A 20,929-nucleotide genomic window follows, 5' to 3' on the forward strand; every position below is an offset into this window, starting at 1 on the left:
CCTTTGATACTCTGTATGTTTTCCTTTATATGAAATGGGATGCTGTACCATGATCAGCTTTGCAATGAAAAGCTAGCAGGACACCCCCATGAAGTGTATGCTCGCAATGGTTTTTCAGTTAAGGCTGAGTGTGTTTTGTCATGAGGAGAGCTTGACTGTGTCATTTGGCCATGACTAGCATGTTCTAGCATTGCAGTTTTTAAAGGATGTAGTCCCTGTATGGTCTTTAATAAGAGTGCTTTTCAGCTTCTTCATCTAAGAAATAATTTCCTAAATTGAGTTACATGTCTCTAGTATTGGCATGCATGCCATATCAAGGTAGTAGTTGATCCCAAAGAGCTGTAACTGCCAGTACGGGTATCTGTAAATAAAAGCTTGAAATCAGGGAAATACAGAATGGTTTGGGTTCAAGGGACCTTTAGAGATAATCTAGTCCTATTCCCCTGCCATGGCCATGGCCATCTTCCACTAGATCAGGTTGCTGAAAGACCCTGGCTTTGAGTGGTTCCAGGAATACACCATCCACAGCTTCTCTGTTCGTGTCTCACCCCCCTCACAGTAATGAATGCCTTCCTCACGCCCCATCTGAATCTATCCTCCTTCAGTTTAGAGTCATTTCCCATTGTCCTGTCACTGCATGCTGGTAAAAAGTCTCTTGCCATGTTTCTAATGATCCCCCTTTATATACTGATTCTGTCCTTAAAGGTTTCCCATTCCTTCTAGTGACTGAACCCATTTCACACGTATTTTTACTAGCTGTAGCTAAATATGTAGCAAAGGAGGAATCTTAATTACCTGTACAAACCCAAGAGTCTCAGTTACACTGACCTAACCTAAATTCTGAATTCTGGGTTGCAGGACTGTGCTTGATTTCTGATGTGACAGAGCATTGACAAAACCAGGCTGTGCCTTATCTCCGTTGTTTTGAAATGGTGATTCCTTAGTGTAGCTCTGTTGTATTTACTGTTGTTTTCCTTCCTTAATTAGTGCAGTTTTATTGTTTCACTTACATTAAGCTGTTTATTTCGACATATAAAATCTTCGTCTTTCTCGTGTAGGGGTTGTACATGTTTCTGCAACAGCTGATGTGCCAGCCAAAGAGTGTAAGGGAAGCTAATAGTTCTTAAGAAGACAACGATAACATTACTCCATGCTGGTAGAAAGATGAACTGTGCAGAATGCCACGTGATTTAGCTTTGTGCTCGTTATCCTTATTCTGAAGCACTGATGTGACACTGCAACTGCTGTCCCATCAACTCAACAGTAGCTTCCCTTGCTTGTCCTGCTTAGCCGTTCTTGTTTCTGTGTGCATCTGTGCTGAGGTTATTTAAGTCCTTTCTCTTTCTGTCCCACTTTACTACCCTTTTAAACCGGATCTGGAGAGGAAAGTGTAGACAAAGACCTTGAGGGCTGAAAAGACTTGTACTCGACCTTACTTAAGCCCCTCAATCTTCCCAGCACATTTGCCATAAAGCACAGTCATTTCCAGAGATTGTCTATTATCTGCACTATGAAAAATGTCAAGGTGAAGTCTAAAATGCATATGTTGCTGACACCTATAGAATGGTAATGATTTTCTGATGCAGGTAGCATTGCTGAAGAATCGCTTCTGGCAAATGAGAATCTGCAGAGAGAGATTTAAAATAAATATCGATCAGAATTAAAATTAACTACTAATTACCATCAGAAGCTGCCAGGTTGCTGCAGTTATAATCCATGAGTATTTATAGCTCAGGGCTTTAGCGTTAGATTTTCTTCTATTCAAGAAGCTTAATCCTACCTCACAGGACAGGTTGAGAAAAAGAACTGTTCAGCTGTTCCTAACCGATGATAGCATTATGTTATCTGCACAAGCCCCCTGTGACATTGTTTGATGGATATACAGCATGGAGGATGCTGTATAAATTGGAATAAGCAACATATTTTATTTCTTCTAGGGAGCTGTTTAATGAGGATTATGATAGTGAAGATCTCAGTGTGCTCAGTGTCGTTTATGCAGAATGACTTAATATGCACCATACAACCTGCGTGAAAACCTTGCACGTTGTGATTGAGCAATGGCAGATCTGGAAGTTCCTCTTAACAAAGAATAAAAAAACCCTGAGTTTTATTTGTTAACTTGTTTTGACAAGTTAATGTTTAATGATACTGAATTTTTCCCCTTGTCTCAGGTAGTTTAGCAAAGAAGCTTTATGTTATAAATATGACTTACCAGAAACTGCTCATGTGTTCATCACTGCAAGTGGTTCTTTCCTCAAAATAAACAGCCAGCCATTGTGCACTTACTAGCAGATACTGGTTTCTGTAGAGTATTTTTTGCTTTTAGCATGGAACTGATGCATTCACTAAGAATGTATTTTGGAAACTGTTCAGAGCTTTATTTACTCAGGGGGAAGGCAGTGCAGTCTAATGGCAAAGATAGTGGTCTAGCACACAAAAGGTGCTAGTGTCTGCGGATATATTCCTGTCGTGTTCCTCAGTTTTCCTCCTGTCAAATGGCCACAGTAGAAAAGCTGACCCTTTTTATAGTGTGTTGTGCTCAAGAGAAGAAGGAATTGGGTGTTACTACTTCCAGAAGTGATTCATTCCTCTAGGAATATTCCTCTCCAGAGGAGGTTGTTCAGCCATGAGAATGCAGGGAGATGCAGCCCTGACCCAGGCAGTGCCAGAGCAGCCACTGCAGCATGGACAAGCTCCAGTCCCTGCTGCTGGAGTAACAACTATGACATGCAGAGAGCTGAGGTTTCTTGCCTATCCCAAAGGCCATTTCAGCAGAGGCACTTCAGGCAGTGCAAAACTGCAGAATTCAGAATAACTGGAGTGGTAAAGTTCATGTGTAAAATATAGAAGAAATAAACCTCTGTAGAAAAAAGATCTTGGGAAACGAGCACAACTTTTCTCTCTTTATACATCTCAATAATACAGCTCCAGTAAGTTGTGTGGATGTATATATAGGGCTTTTGAAGCTCACTGAATTGTAATCACTTGATGTTACATACTTCTAAATTAAGTAAATTCCTTTTTGAAGTAGTCAGGCATTTCAGAAAGCACTCTGAAGGATTGAAAATGTTGCTCTCATCATTAATATTAATTTTCAAATAAAATCTCACACCTTAAAGTTTCTTTCAAGTCTTCAACGTTGGGGTTGAGGAGGTGGAGAAAAGAGTATTTTGTTCCCACCATTTCAGTTTCACTTTTTCTTATTTGTACTCATATCTTTATTCAAGTGTGATATATTCCAGCTGTCTTTCTGTGGTAGAGTGGCAGGTCTGTCTCTTCAGTTTCCTTTGGGTGAAGGGGGCAGTGGAGCTGGTTTCCTGTACTAAAACTTGCTGATTCCTGAAGTGGGAGATTGCTCTTTCCTGTGCTCTCTCTGCAGTTTCAGACAGCAACTCTGGGTTGGTGCCATGCTCACCAATCACAAAATCAATAGGTTAATGTTCAGGGATTATAGCTTCATGCCCTCTTACCGTATACCTCATATATATTCCTATGGCCCAACACAGGACAAACTACATGTGTCTGTATTCACCACTCTCGTGATGCCAGGGCTGGAAGCATTAGTCTGGTGACTTTTTAAAGCTGTTTTTCAACAGAGCTGTTCAGAATAGAAACACAGTGGAGTCAAAAAGTCTTGTGAGGAGAACATGAAGAGACATTGAAATGATAATCAGAATGATAGTCTTATCATTTGGGCTAGCTGGGGGCTTTTCTGCTTACTGTTTTCATAGCAGCCTGTTGGATGGATTGCTAGGAAGCTATGCTACCTGATCCACTTGCCTCATCACTGCTCTTTTTGTTTCCTGTCCCTCTGTTACCCTGGAACGGTTCTGTCCAGGAATGTTTTCTAGCAGATGCTTTTTCCACCTGAAAATCTGTCACCTTTTCAGCTTTCAGAAGTAAATGAACTACAGCAATGTGCAAATGAGATACTGAAATGGGCAAAGCAACCTCCAGCCATATAGATTGCAAGATACATGATGCTACTTTTTCTTCAGAGATGTCATAGAGATAGGTTCTGCATATGAGCTAATACATAAAGAATACTTGGCATGGATTGTTCTGAGAAAAACTGAATTAAATTTGTGGAACAGAGCATCCAGGCACTGCTAAGGACTCGTCCATGTCATTTGGATGTGGCTCCAAACTGCTGTCAATAGCAACAGCTTTCTTCTCATTACTCCTGTCCAGTATCAACAGTGCCTTTCTCAAGTCCACTGTGGAAGTGGATTAGGCTACACAGCCAAAAGGCACTCCTAGTGCAGAATAAGAGCGTCCACACAGCGAGTAAATGCCAAGTAGCTAATGCATTCTACATTCACACCCTCGCTTATTTTGCAACAGCTTCCTTGTGTAGGCAAGCCCTACATGTTCATGTCATTTGATGGTTAGCATTGCATCAGTGACATTCCAGATTCTGACCACAATGTTAGTAATGGAAAGTGGTTCATCTTCTAATGAAATGGGAGCCTTTTTTTTCAGCTCTTCTGGTTGCATCTTTTGCAACTTTTTCTTTCATGTGCCTGGAGTGAATTTCTTCATTTTGAAATGTGTGTGATACTCTTCTCATCTCATACATGAAATTATGCTCTCTAAGACTGAACATTGCCTTTACACACTATACTGTATGAAACAGTGATTGTTCAGCCTTTTTTTCTTCTGAAGAGCAGGAGAAAACCAAAGTAATAAGAATATTCTTTACATATATTTGCTAATTCATAGCTTATGTCTGATTTTTTTCCTCACAAGATATTACAGTTTTTGTCTTGCTTTGCTCATCCTGTGGCATCCTTAATACTTTTGCACTCTTGTCACATGCCTGGCATGCTTTCATACAGACCCGGATACAGACCTACAGTTTCCTGGTCACTTAAGTAGTCTGTTTATCAGCTGGGTTTATGTTCAGCAAACCTTTGGTGTTTAACATGCTTATTAAGGTTACACACCATTGTGGGTGATGATAATCGAGATGGAATATGGCCTTCTGTTTTCCAGAAAGAGTGACTCCTCTGAGTTTAGTGATGGAGCCTTCATGACATCTTTTTAGGTAATCTTCATCTCCCCCAGGAGCTGCTTCAGATTGAATCCAGACTGCAGTGATGAGGAAACTGCTCTTTGAAATGTCATCCACAGGCTTTGAAGTGTGGGTTTCTCATGTTTGTTCGCAATAGCAGGGAGGAAGAAAGCCTCTTCTGTGTGTTTGCCTACCAAACTGTTCAAGTTGTGTGGTTTATAATCAAAGATATCCTTTCTGTTCCCATTTCTAGGGACACAGCTCCCACTGCACAACAGTCTGAACATCCCACAATATAGAGGCAGAGATGATGTCTTACTTTCTGTAGTGTATGAGTTGAAGGTTTCCCAGGGCATCTCTGGAGTTGGTTTTGGGTTATTTTCTAGGTGGGATTTGTAGTCACATTTTATTTATTAATACATTAAACAGCAAATTGTAGCTAGCTCCAAGTGTCTTTCTGTCTCCTTCACTAACATTTCTGTAATGACTGTCCCATAACATTTCCATCAAATCATGGCCTCTTTTCATTTTAAGGTCATTCTGGAAAACTGGCATCAACCAGCTTTACCCTGTAGTGAAAGGGTATAACAGGAACAGTATTTCCATTTGGAACAGTGTATTTTAAAATGTCTGTGGCTTAGTTAGACAGAATACTGTAAAACGTGCAGTGAATTTGATGGCATTCAAGGAGGTTTTAGAGGACTGTTGCTTAATACACAATGCTCTTCTTTCCTTCCCCACTCTTACTATGTAAAGGAACTAATAATTTGTTCATCTGTCTTTCACACTCCAGGAAAGTGGGAAAAGAATAGCTTATATTTTCAGGACTGTCATTTTGTGTTGGATTGACCAAAATGCCTGTGTACTTCTTAAACACGTGTGTGTAAAACAGGGCACATACAAGGGACTTGTCAGTAAATCACTGGCAAATTGCTTGGCCTAAGCAAGAGCAAGTAAATTTGCAATTGCAATCTGGAGCAACATGTTAGAGGCCACCATCCTTAGATCAACTTGTGTATTGCAACACCAGCAAGTAATCAAATTGTAATGTACTTTAATGCAAAGCCTAGTTTGGCTTGGTTGGCAAATTAAACTATCACATGCCTCTGGCAAAAGCAGAAAGCCTTTGAACTGTTTGACTGCAGCTGTAGCTTGCACACCTTATTTTCCCTCTTAAAAATCAAATTAAACTGTAACCTGCAGCCTCTGCGGTAAGTTTCAAGGCAAATTAAACTGTTGCTAACCTTTCTAGCAAAGATAACTGTCTCTAATCAAGCTGAAAAGTCCAGGCCCAAATTCCCCTCTCCAAGTTTAGACAAATTCATTGGAGGAAAACTTGAGGGCTTATTAAGTACAAAGATATTACCTCTGACTCAGGAAGTCCTTGGCCACAAATTGCTAGAGACTGGGAAAGTTTGCCAGCAAGGTATTACTCTGTGCTTCCCCTCTTCTTTCATTGCTGCTATAGCATTTACTGTGGAACCATCCTGGGGGTGAGACAGTGGATGGTTGTTCTGGTTTGCTTCCCTGGATCTGGAATCTAACCCAAACTCAGAGCACTAATGGGCATGCTGACCCACTCTTAAGCATCGCCCATAGTGGTCTCAGCAGTGTGTTACATGGAAAGCAGTGTTTGGGCTTATTCCCTCTTTCAGACTTGTCCTTGAACCTTCCTCACCCCATGCTGGCAGTGCCCTACTCCTTTTGACTCAGGATACAGCTCTTGGATGTAATGATGGCCTTCACTTCCCACACCTTTCATTACTGTCTGTGTCCTGCTGGCAGCTACACTTGGCATTTTACTTGCCCTCATAACACTCATGTTTTTCTTGGAGCTCTCAGAGATAGTTTTTTTCCCAGCCTGGATGAGTTTCTGTTATTTCTATAGAGTCAGCAGTACAATAGACCCTCTTGGGAGCCAAGACCTTGTCTGTCTAGTGGCTCAGGCTCACAAAGACTCAATCCTCCATGCTTAACGTTACCCTTTGGTTTCCGGGATTAGTGTCTGACTGATGGCAGGTAAGAAGGCAGAACAGCGCAGCACAAAAGAAATCAATTAAGTTTACATTGCAACATGTACTCACTCGAGGCCAAGTTAGAGAAACAGGAATTGGGTAGAGGATGTTGTTGGCACTGGAAGCAGCGAGCAGACAGCAGTCTGTCTGTCATATAAGCGGCAACGACAACAGAAAGGATCCTTCCTCTAATGCTTTCTTAATACATATACTATCCCTGGTTAACATAAGTCATGACATAGCAGTTAATGTCTCCATGCTATGGTTTTCTTATTTCTTAAAGTTGGCTTAAAAGTTCTCAGTCTCTCTCAGCAGAGTAGGTAAAACCCGAGCTAAGGCATATTAGTCACATTTTTATCAAGAGATGAAAGTGATAGAGATATAAAGTACTACCAGCTTTTAATTAAAATTGAATGAGTAAAAAACCAGTTGGCAGTTGCAAAATTCATTATAATGTGTTACCAAAAATAGATACCTTTATGAGAATGCAGTTTTATTACAACAGTGGGTAGTAATCAGCTGTAAACATCACTGCTGAGATAGCCAGATAGAAAATGTGTTACTAATACTCATAACAGGTTTCAATTGGTTGGAATGGAAAACGAGAAACTGTTAAGGCTCTTAAAATGTAATCTCTCAGACTACCAAAATAGATACATGTCCTTCTGTTACTTAAGGCAACATCTGAATTTCAGGCATAATAACTTAATGTTTTCTGCCTCTGGATTTAATTTGCAAGGAAAACTCAATTTTATAAAAATGCAACCTGACTTAGCTGAAATATGTATGACCTGGTGGTTTTATTTGTTCTTTCTATAGAACAGAATGGTGAGACTTGCAGCTTAGATCCTCCAAACCTTTATGCATTTAATAAGGTAAAAAATATTCCCTTTGACCTTAATAAAACAGCTTCCAGTATGAGCTTATAAGCATAGACCTACAGTTTAGAGCATGTTACTGACCAGTTCAGGAGGTATGTATGCCTTGCATCATGGCTGCAAAATCTACTGTAATTGAAAAAACTTATTTTCCTCTCTCTGCTGTAATCTGGATCATCAAGCAATAACAACAAATCTGTGGGTGGTTTATCTGTTTTATGCTAGTTTGCTATTGACATGTTTGAGGGATCACTTGCGTCATCCCACTCATATATTTATTATTTAAAATACTAGCTGTTTATGAAAAGGAAATCTTTTCAATAATTATTCATTTTTGCTGTGATAACCTCTTGAAATCAGGACCCGCTCCGGTAGACTGTATCCAAAACCATTGCAAATGAAGTGCAACCTGAAGCGTTTAAGATAAGCTTGCAGCAAGAGGATGATTTGAATCCAGGAAGATTAATATATCCCACCTACAAGGATCTCAACTCAAGGAATTTCAGCCATTAAACATGAGGCATCTAAGTCACCTCCAAAGCCAGTACAAGAAAGAAGTAAACCCAGCCTGTGATTTAGCTCACATAATTTAGAGCTCTGAGGCCTCCAGGGGAGACTCAAGCAGCAGTAACCAAGCTTGAGCTCGTGCTTTCAAACTTGGATGCTTCAATGTAGTCCCCTAAATTCTTGTGTTGATACCTAAGTAAGCACACACAGAAGTAATGAGTGAAGTGGTGACTCCTTAGCAAAGTCAGAAGATGCTGTGCAAGGTGAACACTCCTTGAATGCTTCCAGTATTTTCTAAGGAAAAGGCATTATTTTTGAAAGCACATTTAAGTGTAATGAATGTGAAATAACCAGAGCTTTTAGGGCAGAATTGCATGCCAAGAATCACAGACTGGTTTGGGTTGGAAAGGACCTTAAAATCATCCAGTTCCAGCCCCCTGCCATGGGCAGGGACACCTTGTACTAGACCAGGTTGCTGCAAGCCCCGTCCAGCCTGGTCTTGAACACTTCCAGAAGAGGCCACTTACATGCCTGTGCTTTAGAAGTAAAATCACAGGCAGAAGTCCAAATCACAGGCAGAAGTCCCACATTTTAAAACTGAACCCCCATTCCTTGGCATCCTCATATTGAGAGAACAATAAAATAATGCTTTGTAAACAGTCACCTGTCTTAGATCTTGCTTGCACTGCTGCATTCTAACTTCATTGACTGATTTACTGTGAGGGTGGTGAGGCGCTGGCACGGGTTGCCTAAGGAAGTTGTGAATGTTCCATCCCTGGCAGTGTTCTAGGCCAGGGTGGACAGAGCCTTGGGTGACATGGTTTAGTGTGAGGTGTCCCTGCCCATGGCAGGGGGGTTGGAACTTGATGATCTTAAGGTCCTTTCTAACCCTAACCATTTTATGATTCTATAACGTGATGCCCTGCTATGACACACCAAGTTCATGAGCTGAAACACAGTACATCAAAAAATGTGAGTTTCCAAATGTTTTCAGCAGGAAAGATTAGAACTGCTAAATTTGTCAAGATTGGCAGATACATTAATTTAAGGGTTCTGAATCTCTTGTTCTTTGTTGGAAAAAGAGTCAGTATGGTATTTAAATAAAGCATCCCATGCCAAATTTGCAATATTGGTTAAGCCTTGCTGTCTCGGTGGGATTTCACGCATTGTATTTGAAAAGCTTCATTAAAAAAGTCCCCCAACACTTTCCCCCCACCCCAAGTTGTATTTTCTTCAAAATACTGTATGTTTGTGGTAGAATAAACCTTATGAAGGAGCAATCTAAGAATAATGCATGATAGGTTTTCTTTTCTGAAAACTGGTAACTGGTACAAGTTTCTCTCTGACGTCTATCCCATTGCAGTTTTGGTATTTACACTTAAATTGTCCCCACTTTTTCCTTCTGATTTGCAAGTGTTTACTTTTGTTTGGGGGTCAGTATCTGATGTAGGGATGTTAATATTGAATGGAGATTGAAGCCTTAAGATTATTATTGATGTTGGACATTTGAGCTCCTTTCCCCCTTCACCCACACCCTCACTGATTGAATGAGGTCTCTGACAAAAACAGAAATACCCTTGATGCTTGCCTAAGTATTGTAGGAGGACCTGGGGAGTCAGAAACATTCCTGAATGTTGGGAAAACTGTTGGTATATTGGAATAGAGAGAAGGACAAGCTCTGTTGAGGAGGAAGGAGAAATATGCAAATAAAACCGGCATCCCAAGAGGCGCTGTGGTGGAGCGATGGCTGCAATACCCATGCCAAGAGCACCTCAACAATAGCTGTGCTGGCTCACATGGCAATGTGCTCAGTCTAGACTGGGTGTGAGAGCCTGTGATTGCTCCAAGAGTGATGTCTGCTGTTATCATCTGGAAGGTGATGGTATTATAGAGGTATGCATGACTGACCCCAAGTAAGGAAACACTGGTCCTTAACAGATGTGGAAGACCGAATACCAGGGATGCAAAGGTGCAAAGAGTGGCTGATAGGGTGCAACAGCAGCAAAGGGAACCAAGGCTGAGACTTTGAGAAAGCCAGTCATGAAGTAGCTCTAAACCCTCGGCTTCCACTTGGGTTTCTCACTGCCTCCTTGGCAACACAGGGTGCTGAAGAGTTCATCCTCTGTGAACCCTGTGTCGCTACATTGCAGACTAGCTTGTGCAACTGGAGAGAAAAATGTTCTCTTCGGCTTGGGACACCTTGAGGACTGCACCCCAGGGCACTGCGGCAAAAACATTGCAGAACTACCCCAAAGGAATGGAAAGTTATGGCAGGTGTTACGTTTGCTGTTATTACCAGATAAGATTTGGAGATAAAACAAATGCATTCAAGTAAAAGCCTAGATTCACAATAACAGGGCAAAGTTAGGAAAAGATGAATCAACATGTATACGTGTATTAAGGTTAGACTCCTCCTTAGCTATTTCTGTGTCTCAGCTTTTGACTCCCTCTAGTTTCTGCATTGAGCCCTTGGCTGGTGTGCCCCTGGGTGTGCAGAGCTGCTTATACCTTGTCTTCTGGTAAAGGTGGGGAGTTGCATCTTCTCTAGCTCAAGGTGGATTTCTCCTCCTTCATGTGCCCCTTGTTCCCTGGCATTGGGCCATCAGTATTTCATTCCGCCCCCTTCCTTAAGGTTACTTCAGTAACAGTTCTGTTGTCCCTCTCAAATAATGCTTTCTTTGCTTTCGTTTTTCACTAATTATAGTCCTGTTAAAATACAGCAGCATCACTTTACAGAAGATGTAGTATGATAAATAGTACAAATTCCTTTTAAAGTATGTGCTGTGTATACAGGCTATATATCAAGTCCCTTTATGACATTCAGACACAAACTGATCTTGAGGGTAGGACTGCCAAATCTGCAAAAGCTCCACCTCATCCCATTGTTAGATTTTGGGGCCTCATCTGCATGTTACTGGTTTTTGGTGAACTTCAACAGGCAATACTGAAGGTTTTGATATATTCAGGCCAGCCTGCTTTCCTTCCCAGGCCTCCTTTCCAGCGTTGGCTATAAATAGACACACATAGACACACACACACACACAAAAAGGTGGTTACCATTTAAAACTCCACATTTTCTAACACAGACTGTAGCACAGTACTTTTTGCAGTATCTTGTTCAGGGAGTGTTACAGAAATATGTTGTAGCATCTTAGGGATAGATAGATAGATAGATAGATAGATAGATAGATAGATAGATGTAATGCTTGGCAGGTGCTGGATTTTGTTTGCTTATTTTAAGTATTGGCTGTCTATATTAAATATTAAGTGAAAATTGTCTTGTTTCCCATTATAGTTTGCCATAAATCAGGTAATGGTGAAGACGCCATTGAACAAATCGATGAAGATATAGCTGTGACTCAGAGTCAGATGAACTTCATTTGTCCCATTACACAGGTATGATGTCACTGTATAATCAATTGGGAAATAGTTATTTAATATTCTTCATTGATGGTCTATTACAAATCTGCAATACTTGTTAAAATCAGGCAGTATCAATTACAAGCACTATAAGAGAAGAGCAACATCCCCTGGGAAAAGCCCTGCGTAAGGAGGAATGCAGTCAGCCGTGCAGGACCTGACCCTGTAATTTGAGTGGAACGCTGTGTATGAATGGCAAACACACTTCCTGCTGTTTTACATAAAATCTCATAGGAAGCATTTTCATGGGCATTGTCTGTTCCTTTAAATGAACCTTTATCGATTACAGATGGAAATGAAGAGGCCGGTCCGAAACAAGATCTGTGGACACACTTATGAGGAAGACGCCATTCTGAAGTTTATCCAGACTCGAAAGCAGCAAAAGAAGAAAGTCCGGTAAGCCAACAGGAATGTGTGGAAAAGCTATTTGCTCTGCTGTGTAAGTGGAATTTTATTCCACTTGTTCTAGGAAATGTATTTGGATTGGCAAGGCCGCAGGAAGTAATACCTCAGCGTCTGCACAAGTCACAGTCTCCTCATTAGCACTGGACACGTGAAGAAGCTTTTCTTTTTAATGAAAACAATGTGTAAGGAAATATGCAGGAAGTGTGTGAGGAAGTTACAGCCACTCATAGTACCTGCACAACAGAAGTAAAGAGCTTTTGTGGAGCCATGACCAACAAGGAGAAACATTAGCTTCCTAAAGCGTAGTTGCTCATTCTGTTTCCACTGCTTACTTAGCAAGCCCTGAAGTTAATGAAAGTTAAAAGTCTTCTCTGTCCACCTCCTCTTGTGGTTATATTCCAATAAAGATGAGAAGTATTAAAACAGTCAAATGTGAGAAATATTAAACTATAACTTTTCAGGTAGTAGAGTCTTAAGAATTATCAGACAGTATTTTGCAGTTCCTGCTCTGATGCAATTAAGTATTTCTTAACTATATCACCAAAGCAGGCCTCCACTTTCCACTCAGGATGTATTTTTTTGAATGAAAAGATAGTAATAGTTGAATTTCTGAGATTCTCCCTGGTAAGTTTCAAATTTAGGATAGTTTTGAATAAGAAAAAAGAAAAGGGACTCCTTTTAGACACCTTTGAGAGCAAGTTGAGAGGACACAGCATTTCGTCCTTAATTTTGCATTTGTTTTTACACCATATGTGCGAGAGCCTCACGCTTTGGGGTTGATGACCTCATGGAAACTTACCACTTCTGGCCTTTTTAATGAGTGTGCAGTTTACACAAGCTCAGGAAGGACTGTCAGAGACCAGCAACCTGATTTCCCCAAAGATAATGCCACAGGCGGCTCACTTCCTCCATCTGTTGCTCTTGCATATCTGTTAGACACTACATACTCTGCCATGGGGGATACAAAGGTGGAGCAGAACTTCTTATTCCATGCTTCTTCCTAGTTACAGGAAAGCACAGTTATGAAATCAAGCATCAGCTGGGATGTTTCACCACTATCTTAGTGTCAAGACAGCTCGAGGAGCAAGATGGAAGGAAGTACCTTGTCTATGTTATGAGGTCTAGGGAGAAAAAGTGAAGTGAGTGCAACATGCTGGGAATGACAACAAAACCAGAAACATGGATGGACAAAAACTTGGCTGGAAAGATGAATGGGAGTTGGGAAATAGCTCATAAGCTGGAGAGAAGAAAGTGAGTGTTGGGACCATAGGGACAGGCTTGAAAGCATGTTCTCAACAGCCCAAAGACACAACAAAGATAGCTTGTGCAATACAGAACAGAATTTAGGATGTTCATATCTATTTCCCTGTGTTGTTAAATCCGTCAGGAAAATGCCATGGTAGTAGAGATTGTTGTAGTGCATCAAAAGTTTCAGCACTGCTGAAAAACTGATAGGCCACATGATTGAATTTCATCTTACCTTTTAGGAAACTAAAGACTTGGCTTAGAGAAAGTCTAGAGTAAAAGAAAAAGCATGTAAGCTGTACAACACCTAGCTTTAAAAGCTACCGTATACCCAAACTGAAGTTATTTGTGCAGTCTATATACTAGCAGTTCTTAGTTGCAAGCTTTTGCCTTGTAACCTCACCATCTTTACAGCAGTTAGCCCAGTATGGTAGAAGAGCACACACAGAGCCATAACTTGGCTTCTCTGTTACTAAATTAAGAAAGACTACTTGGTTTCTTTGCCCAGTTTCACTGGCCTGATGTAATTCTACCCTTTCTCATGAAGATACAGTCAGTTTTGATGAACCATAGCCTGCTGTGGTGGGAAGAGAGGCCAGCTGATGCAACAAATTCCCCATTTGAGTACCCTATTCTGGGGTGTTGCTACTTGACTACACTCCCACCAGCAACATTCAGCTGGAAGCAGGTGCCCTGATAGAACAGGACGTGGTTTGGGGGATCCTCTCTATCCTGGCTCTGAAATCAAAGCTGCTGCTCACTCTGCAGTTACAGGAGTGGCTGTTTCCTTACACGTACTTTCCTGTTTGAAGCCATGGGATCCCTTTGGTGCACTTGGCAGTGCACTAGCTCAATGTCAGCTCTTCGGCTGACGTATGCACAGGCACCGGTTTTGTGCTGATAGACTGGTCATAGGCTCCTCCAGGCAACTGTTACGTGTCTCCGTTTGCTCACAGTTTTCCACTGCCCGAAAGGACGTACTAATACTTTATGCTTACAGGAAATGTGGGAAGCCTTCTGAGCACTTGTTATTCATTAATCTGGCAAGCCATTGCTCTTATAAGGTGATAAATGGGAAAACTAAGACACAGAGCAATTAAGTGACTTATCCATGACAAACACAGTAAGTTGTGGACAAATCTGGAGTAAAAGCTATGAGTAGTGAGTGTAAATAAGTTCAGCACCTCAGAAAAAATTTACTCCTAATAGAGGAAAACTCAGAAGAAGTGTTATTTCTGACTACAGGTACCATCTGTGCATGTTTGGGCCACTGCCAAAGGAAAATGACCTTTGGTCCCTGAGTATCTTTCACCCTGCTGTCTTTATGTAGCTGTTTCAAGTAGTTGTAAGACATTTTGTATTTGATTATCATTTAAAGGCTGTTAATTTGGCCCCAGCTCTCTTTTTCTGTGCTTTCTCAGTTCATAAAAGGCCAGGGAAATTTTTATGCCAACTAGGTTAGTGCACTGATTTCACCAGTCTGCCTTTGCAAGTCTCATTCCCTTTTATCTGTTTTCCTAGAAATTAATTTCCATGGCAGGGGGGTTGGAACTGGATGATCTTCAGGTCCTTTCCAACCCAAACCATTCTATGATCCTATGATTCTACTTATATGCCAGTGAAGGTTATACTTTTCCACTGCAGATTATTATGATATGAGGTAGTTACCTGGCAAAGAGACAAAGCAACACAGAAAGATGTCCGTGCAGTGCTAGTGTCACTGCTGATGCAGGCAGCATGCGTACATAAAGCAAGAGAGTGATCCACAGGTGAGAGGCTCTGTCTCTCGCTGTGTTCTTTCCTTCCTTCAGCTGTTGATTCCCACCAGTTTAGATAAATGGATTAGTTTTTCCCTGCAGAGAAGATGGTGAAGAGGAAAAGAGGTAATGAGGAACTCAGAGACAATCCCACATAAATACAGTAAACCAGCAGATGTTACATAACCCCCTATATCTGATGAATACAGTTCTTCTGGTTTAATGAAGTCTCTCTTTTCTTTTTAACAGATGCCCTAAAATTGGCTGCAGCCATTCTGATGTAAAAGGATCAGATCTTATGCCAGATGAAGCGCTTAAAAGAGCGATCGACAGTCAGAATAAACAAAGCTGGTCAACGCTGGATGAGACACTTTGATATGTTGCTGCCACAAAGAAAATTTCTTATTAGAGGTCTTGTGAGATAAGCTGCTGATTGTAAGTAGGTTGTGTAACTGCCTGTTGTTGAAAGTGTTTCATTTATAGGCAAAGTTGAAGGTCTCAGCTGTAACTGAAAGCATTTTTTAAACTGCCGAATGTGAGAAGTTCCAGTTCAACTTGTTTGGTGTATTTTTAACCTTCCTGCAATCCTGAAAGCTTGCATTCAATAAATAAATCATGCTTTACAGCATGTAACCTGCCTTGTCAGTGTGCTAATTTTTCCAGCATATTAGAGATGCAGATCCTGCTGGTGTGTAATAGCGAGTGCATTGCTCAGTATTGCAGATAATTCTGTTACTACCTCTGTTAACTGCTGGGAACACTCAGAGCAAGGCGTTCTGACCAAGGATTTACCCTGTGTGGGAGCACATCCATGTTTTAATAAAAACCTCAGGGAACCTTAACAGAGGTTAATTTGCAGGAAGTGCTTCACATCTATACCTTGCATGTGGACACACAAAATCACCACTCAGCTTTGAGGGTCTTGGCCTGGTTCTTACAGTTATTGAACACTCTGCCCTAAGTTAGGGTTTTCTTTTGAGATGCAGAAGCTTTGTGCATCTGGAAATCCCAGAAGGCTTTATCTTAATACTGTGGGTAAGGAAACAACAGTCATTTACAAACGTATTCTAACAAGTAATTTGTAGATAATACAAGTATATCATAAGCCTTGAATGGAAAAGCAGTTAATATCATTTTATATAAGCTCCAGATACCTATTTGGGCACACATCCAAACAAGGATTTAAACTTGGTGACATTCCATATTTATTACCTCAATTGATCTGAACACATCTAGAAGATAAGGCACTACATCTATGAATTAGAAATAGCCAAAGGTAAAAGGAGCTGCTTTGCTGGTCAGATAGCAATTATCCCTTGGCATATGTGAAGCAGAAAATACAGGTTTCATTGAGCTTTGGGATCCTGAGCGAGTTAGATGGGGTTTTCCTTGGTCATATTCCTGCATTTACAATCTGACATTGAATGTGAAATGTAGCTGAGGTTCCTAAATGCTAAACATCTCACTCTGGGTTTCTGTGTGCTAACAACTTTCCTTTCGCAGACCGTTATTAACCCCAATTGCACATCAGAGTGCCAACCACTTCAAACTGAAATGGTTATTTTGTAATTGAAGAATATTAATCTGCAAGCTGATTTCATAGCTGGAAAAGGGAACTGAACCATTATTATTTGCACTGAACTTTTGTGTTCAGAACACTTCATGGGAATTAGCTGGGTAATTTTCATAATGTGGCCTAACCCCAAAGGTCCATATTTTCAAATCTCAGCAGTGATCGTGAGTGCTTCTGTCTGAAATAGCTGAAGGAGACTGGGGGGTGATTGAGCAGTATGTACTTGTTTGCATTTTTATGTGTAAAAACCAGGTCCCTTTTGAGCTGGCTCAGGTCTCAAACCCATAGTATTTAAGACAGGTCACTATTTTCAGTTAAATACCACAAGGGAGGATGTTAAATAAAGCATTTGTCAAAAAAAAAGAAAGGGGACTAAGGGGGAATGTCCTGAACCATTCATAGCTTTTGGTTCCACCTTTAAGTTTGTGGTTAAATTTACTCCAGCACCATTTATAAGCAAAATACAGAAACTTGTGATGGTTAAACAATCTCTGCAGTTTCTGACAGAAGTGCATTAATGTCCTCATGGATCTAATTCAATCCCTGGTGGTAACCAGGCTCCCAGCTTTTCATGTGTGCATACGTTCTACATGGCCACAGCATCACACCTCGAAGTTAGTTTGTGTAGGTGACTGGATGCTTGAGTGTGCCTTCCAACAACACATAACATTATAAATGCTAAATTAGACCCAGATTAATTTGTACGGACAGACTGGTGGCAGCAGGTTTGGTTTGCTACCGGTGGTGTTTGTACCAGTATACCCTTAGATAGCTACAGTTCCTGATACAGTCATTACCCTCCTGTTCCCGTGAGTAATGCTGTGAGGGAGATTGCTGTCTTGGTTACACCTTGTTGTCCTACGTAAAAGAGAAAGGTTTGACCCATATCAGTGCTGGTAGCCCTAGTTGTAGCTGCACTCAACGTGTCTCTGTGTTAGCTAATGCACAGGTAATAACGTGAACCGCCTGCTTAGGATGATGCAGCTGGGAGAGAAAACAAACAGATCTGAAGCAACACTTTAAGAGAACAAATAGTCAATCACTCACTTACTGCCACTCTAAGTGGAAAGGTATTTCTGAATGTTCACATTCCTGCCTCAATATACATGATCTTCCTTCTCTCCTTTGCTAGCCTGAGCTAGGCAGCGTCAGTGAGTCAGAGCACCTGAACAGTGAGTGCCTACATTCTGAAATCCACTCTTCAGCTGAAAGAAATGACATTTGGCAGCACTTACTTGCTTAGCTTTAATACCAGATCACAGATGAGGTGAAGAGGCATGTGTACTTAAGTAGAGGTAGGTTTCTTTCTTTTATCATCAGACACATCTCTTTTCAAGTATGGCCACAGCCATATTATCCAGAAAAAGATGAATACTCATGCACTCACATCAAGACTGCTGGCGAGGGTACTTGAGTCCCCTCAAAATCAGTGCACTGCATAGATTCAAGTGAGAAAACTGTCTGCATTTGTTAAAATCAGTGAAGTTCCCCCCAAAATGTTGGCATTTCTGAATGTAAACTGTATTGTAACACCCAAAGAATGCTGGTTCAATAAATGATGCTCATTCTCTGGACTTGGAGTTTGAGCAATCCTGTTGGGTTTTCTTGGCTGTCTCTCTCTTGTTGATTCTCACAAGTAATTTCCTTCCGAAATTGAAAGATTACAGGCTTGGTCATCAGCGTGAATTGCATCTGACACTCTACTAGGTGGAAGGACAGACCAGCCTTGGCAACTGGGGAAGACTTCTGTGCCTGTCAACTCACCTGATGGAAGTTATAAACCGCTTCTGACCCACTGGGATGGCTGTGGTTCCTGGCAGCTCTTTGCTCTTCCACTTGCAAAGTCTGGGGTTCGTGATGCAGCTGTGACCTCTCTGTTCCCATGTTCATGTCCCCCATAAGCTCTGCTCTCGATAGAAGTAGTTTGAAAGAGTTAAAGGGTAAAAAGTGTTTGTGATGAATAAGCTGATCTGTATGATTCACAGAAGTGGAAACTCAACAGCAGTTAAACCTTCCAATCTTAATCTGTTTTGCCTGTAAGATACCATATGTAAACAGGCATATGTTAACAGTTCACAGGGTAATTTGTGTCTCACTGTTTGACGTCAGAAAGTTTGCAACAAGATGTAAGGAAAGAAACTCAGAGGTGAGGTGGGTTTAGCTTCCCTTAATGCAGCAAACCTCAGTGTGGCTGAGGAGGGTCTGTCACTGACACAGGTGAGAACCTGCCGCTGCCGGAGAGGCAGTTCCACGGAGTGATTGAAGAAATGCCTGATCAAACATTACAGCAAAGACAAGGCAGGAGGGATCCATGTGCAGCACCTTTCAGTGGTACCCCGAGGCATGAGCCACTAAGGCAGCTCTCTCACGGGAGCAGATTCCCCCCCATGAAGCAGAATTCTCCATTTTACAGCAGAGTCTCTGAAGCTTTCAAACCAGTGGAGCCAGGACATGTACAGATCAGAACTAATCAGGCAGGCACCTCACGGAAGATTTAGCACACTTGTGCTAAAAGGAGCGCACATTCCTCTGAATCAAGGACATATTCATCATTGCTGCTCCGGAGCTGCGATCTTATTCATTCTAGAAGAATCAAAAAGACCAGGCTAAGTCAGTGCTCCCTTGAGAAATACCCAGAGCAAAAGCAGGGGCTGCAGGAAGTGATACCGATGACTCAGCAGCCAAGGCCAGCACACTGCCTTATTTTAGACAGTGTCCTCTTGGACATACATCATGTTTCCTCATGAGTGGCTGATGACAAAGGTCTTACCTGCCTGTGGTCACAAGTACCTCATGACGTTCTTCTTGAGAATAGCTCTACTGTTGTGGCCCAAACTAGCTTAGAATTCACTGTGTGATGTGGTAACTTCTGCTGCCACTTCAAGTGAATGTTGATCTCCATCTTCCCTAAAAATCTCAATGTATGGATCCTGAGGTGCTGAGTGCTCCATTAACTGAACATTTCTGTGGCAGATAGTGCTCTGTTACACAATGAAGAGGTTGCACTTAGGAAAGGGGCTTCCTGGAGTGGACAATGTTGAGAGTATCCCAAGAACAGGTCTTCCTTTCTTTTGCCATAGCCAAAGCCTTAAACTGATGGCTCCTCACCACAAGTATAGACGAGTATTGACTGCACATTGCAAGTCTTCCATAAACAGTGATTTATTTTCTGGTCACGAAGTCCTTACTGTTAATGCAGATTATTCCAAGTGTACAATGTGGTTCCAGCAATGCACAGAGGAGAGCCCTATGTGAAGATGCCAGCGATTCTAGGCTGCCAGCCAGTACCTATAACACGTAAAACCATTAGATTGATTGTTAAGCAAAGTACAGTTCTGGGGTACGTGTACATCGTACAGTAGATACCCGTGTGTGTGCATGAGTAATGTCAGTGACTTAACAGGACTGCAGCAGTGTGCAGAAAATAGAGTGTTCCTTCATTTCAGAATGGGCTGAGCAGAGAGCTGCCTCGCTCGCTTACTCTGATGTTAGCCCGGACCTGAAGACAGAACTTGAAAGCACGCACATGAATTGAATTGCATGGGAAGCTTACCAAAGGAAGTGTTTGCTTGTAAACTCAGTATGAATAGGATCTTCTCTGACCGCAAGGGAAATGGAGAGACACTCATTCACTGTCCGCTTGTGCAATCGGCTTCTGAACTAAAAACAGGATTTGAGGTTTAAAACCTGAACCTTCACATGTCTTTCAAGCAACAGAAGAAGCCTTCATGCTCTTTAGTCTGCAAAGGAACAAAGTCAGGAGGTGCTGCTTGTGAGACTCCTTGGATTTGGTAACAACTGGCTTATCAAAAGGGAATTATTTAGAGTTCCTAGCAACAGCAACCTTCAGTGTGGCTTCTGTGCAGGCTTGAGGAGAGGCATCGGAGCACCATTACACTGCATTTCTTTTGATGTCACTACGTGCTTGTTATGTGTTTTATATCTTCACAGGGAATCTGCTGCTGAGCTCCAGTGTCTAAGGATGGTAGTGGCCTTATCACAGGTGCCATTCCTGCTATAAGAAACAGGAAAGTTCTTTATCACCTGGCCCACAACTACTTTGAGCCCTGTCTCTGCAGGGTAATTCTGTACAATAGATTATTGACAACCTCCTG

At 41.5% G+C, this 20,929-nt stretch overlaps 1 protein-coding gene across 2 annotated transcripts in view; it reads left to right on the top strand.

Annotated features, from left to right (window-relative positions):
* The window catches only part of NSMCE2 (NSE2 (MMS21) homolog, SMC5-SMC6 complex SUMO ligase), a 130,005-nt gene extending 114,131 nt beyond the window's left edge, over positions 1–15,874 (top strand). For both annotated transcript variants that reach the window (XM_061373536.1, XM_061373535.1), the window contains exons 5-7: positions 11,710–11,810; positions 12,124–12,230; positions 15,491–15,874. In XM_061373536.1, coding sequence (XP_061229520.1) covers positions 11,710–11,810; positions 12,124–12,230; positions 15,491–15,617 — 335 coding nt within the window. In that variant the 3' untranslated portion in view covers positions 15,618–15,874. The remainder of the gene's footprint in view (positions 1–11,709; positions 11,811–12,123; positions 12,231–15,490) is intronic.
* The last annotated feature ends 5,055 nt before the right edge of the window (positions 15,875–20,929 follow it).

This window comes from Neopsephotus bourkii, unplaced genomic scaffold, assembly GCF_033783945.1.
Source record: "Neopsephotus bourkii isolate Nb327-2 ecotype Australia unplaced genomic scaffold, CSIRO-AGI_Nbou_v1 NB_1630, whole genome shotgun sequence".
In the NCBI taxonomy this organism is placed as follows: Eukaryota; Metazoa; Chordata; class Aves; order Psittaciformes; family Psittacidae; genus Neopsephotus; species Neopsephotus bourkii.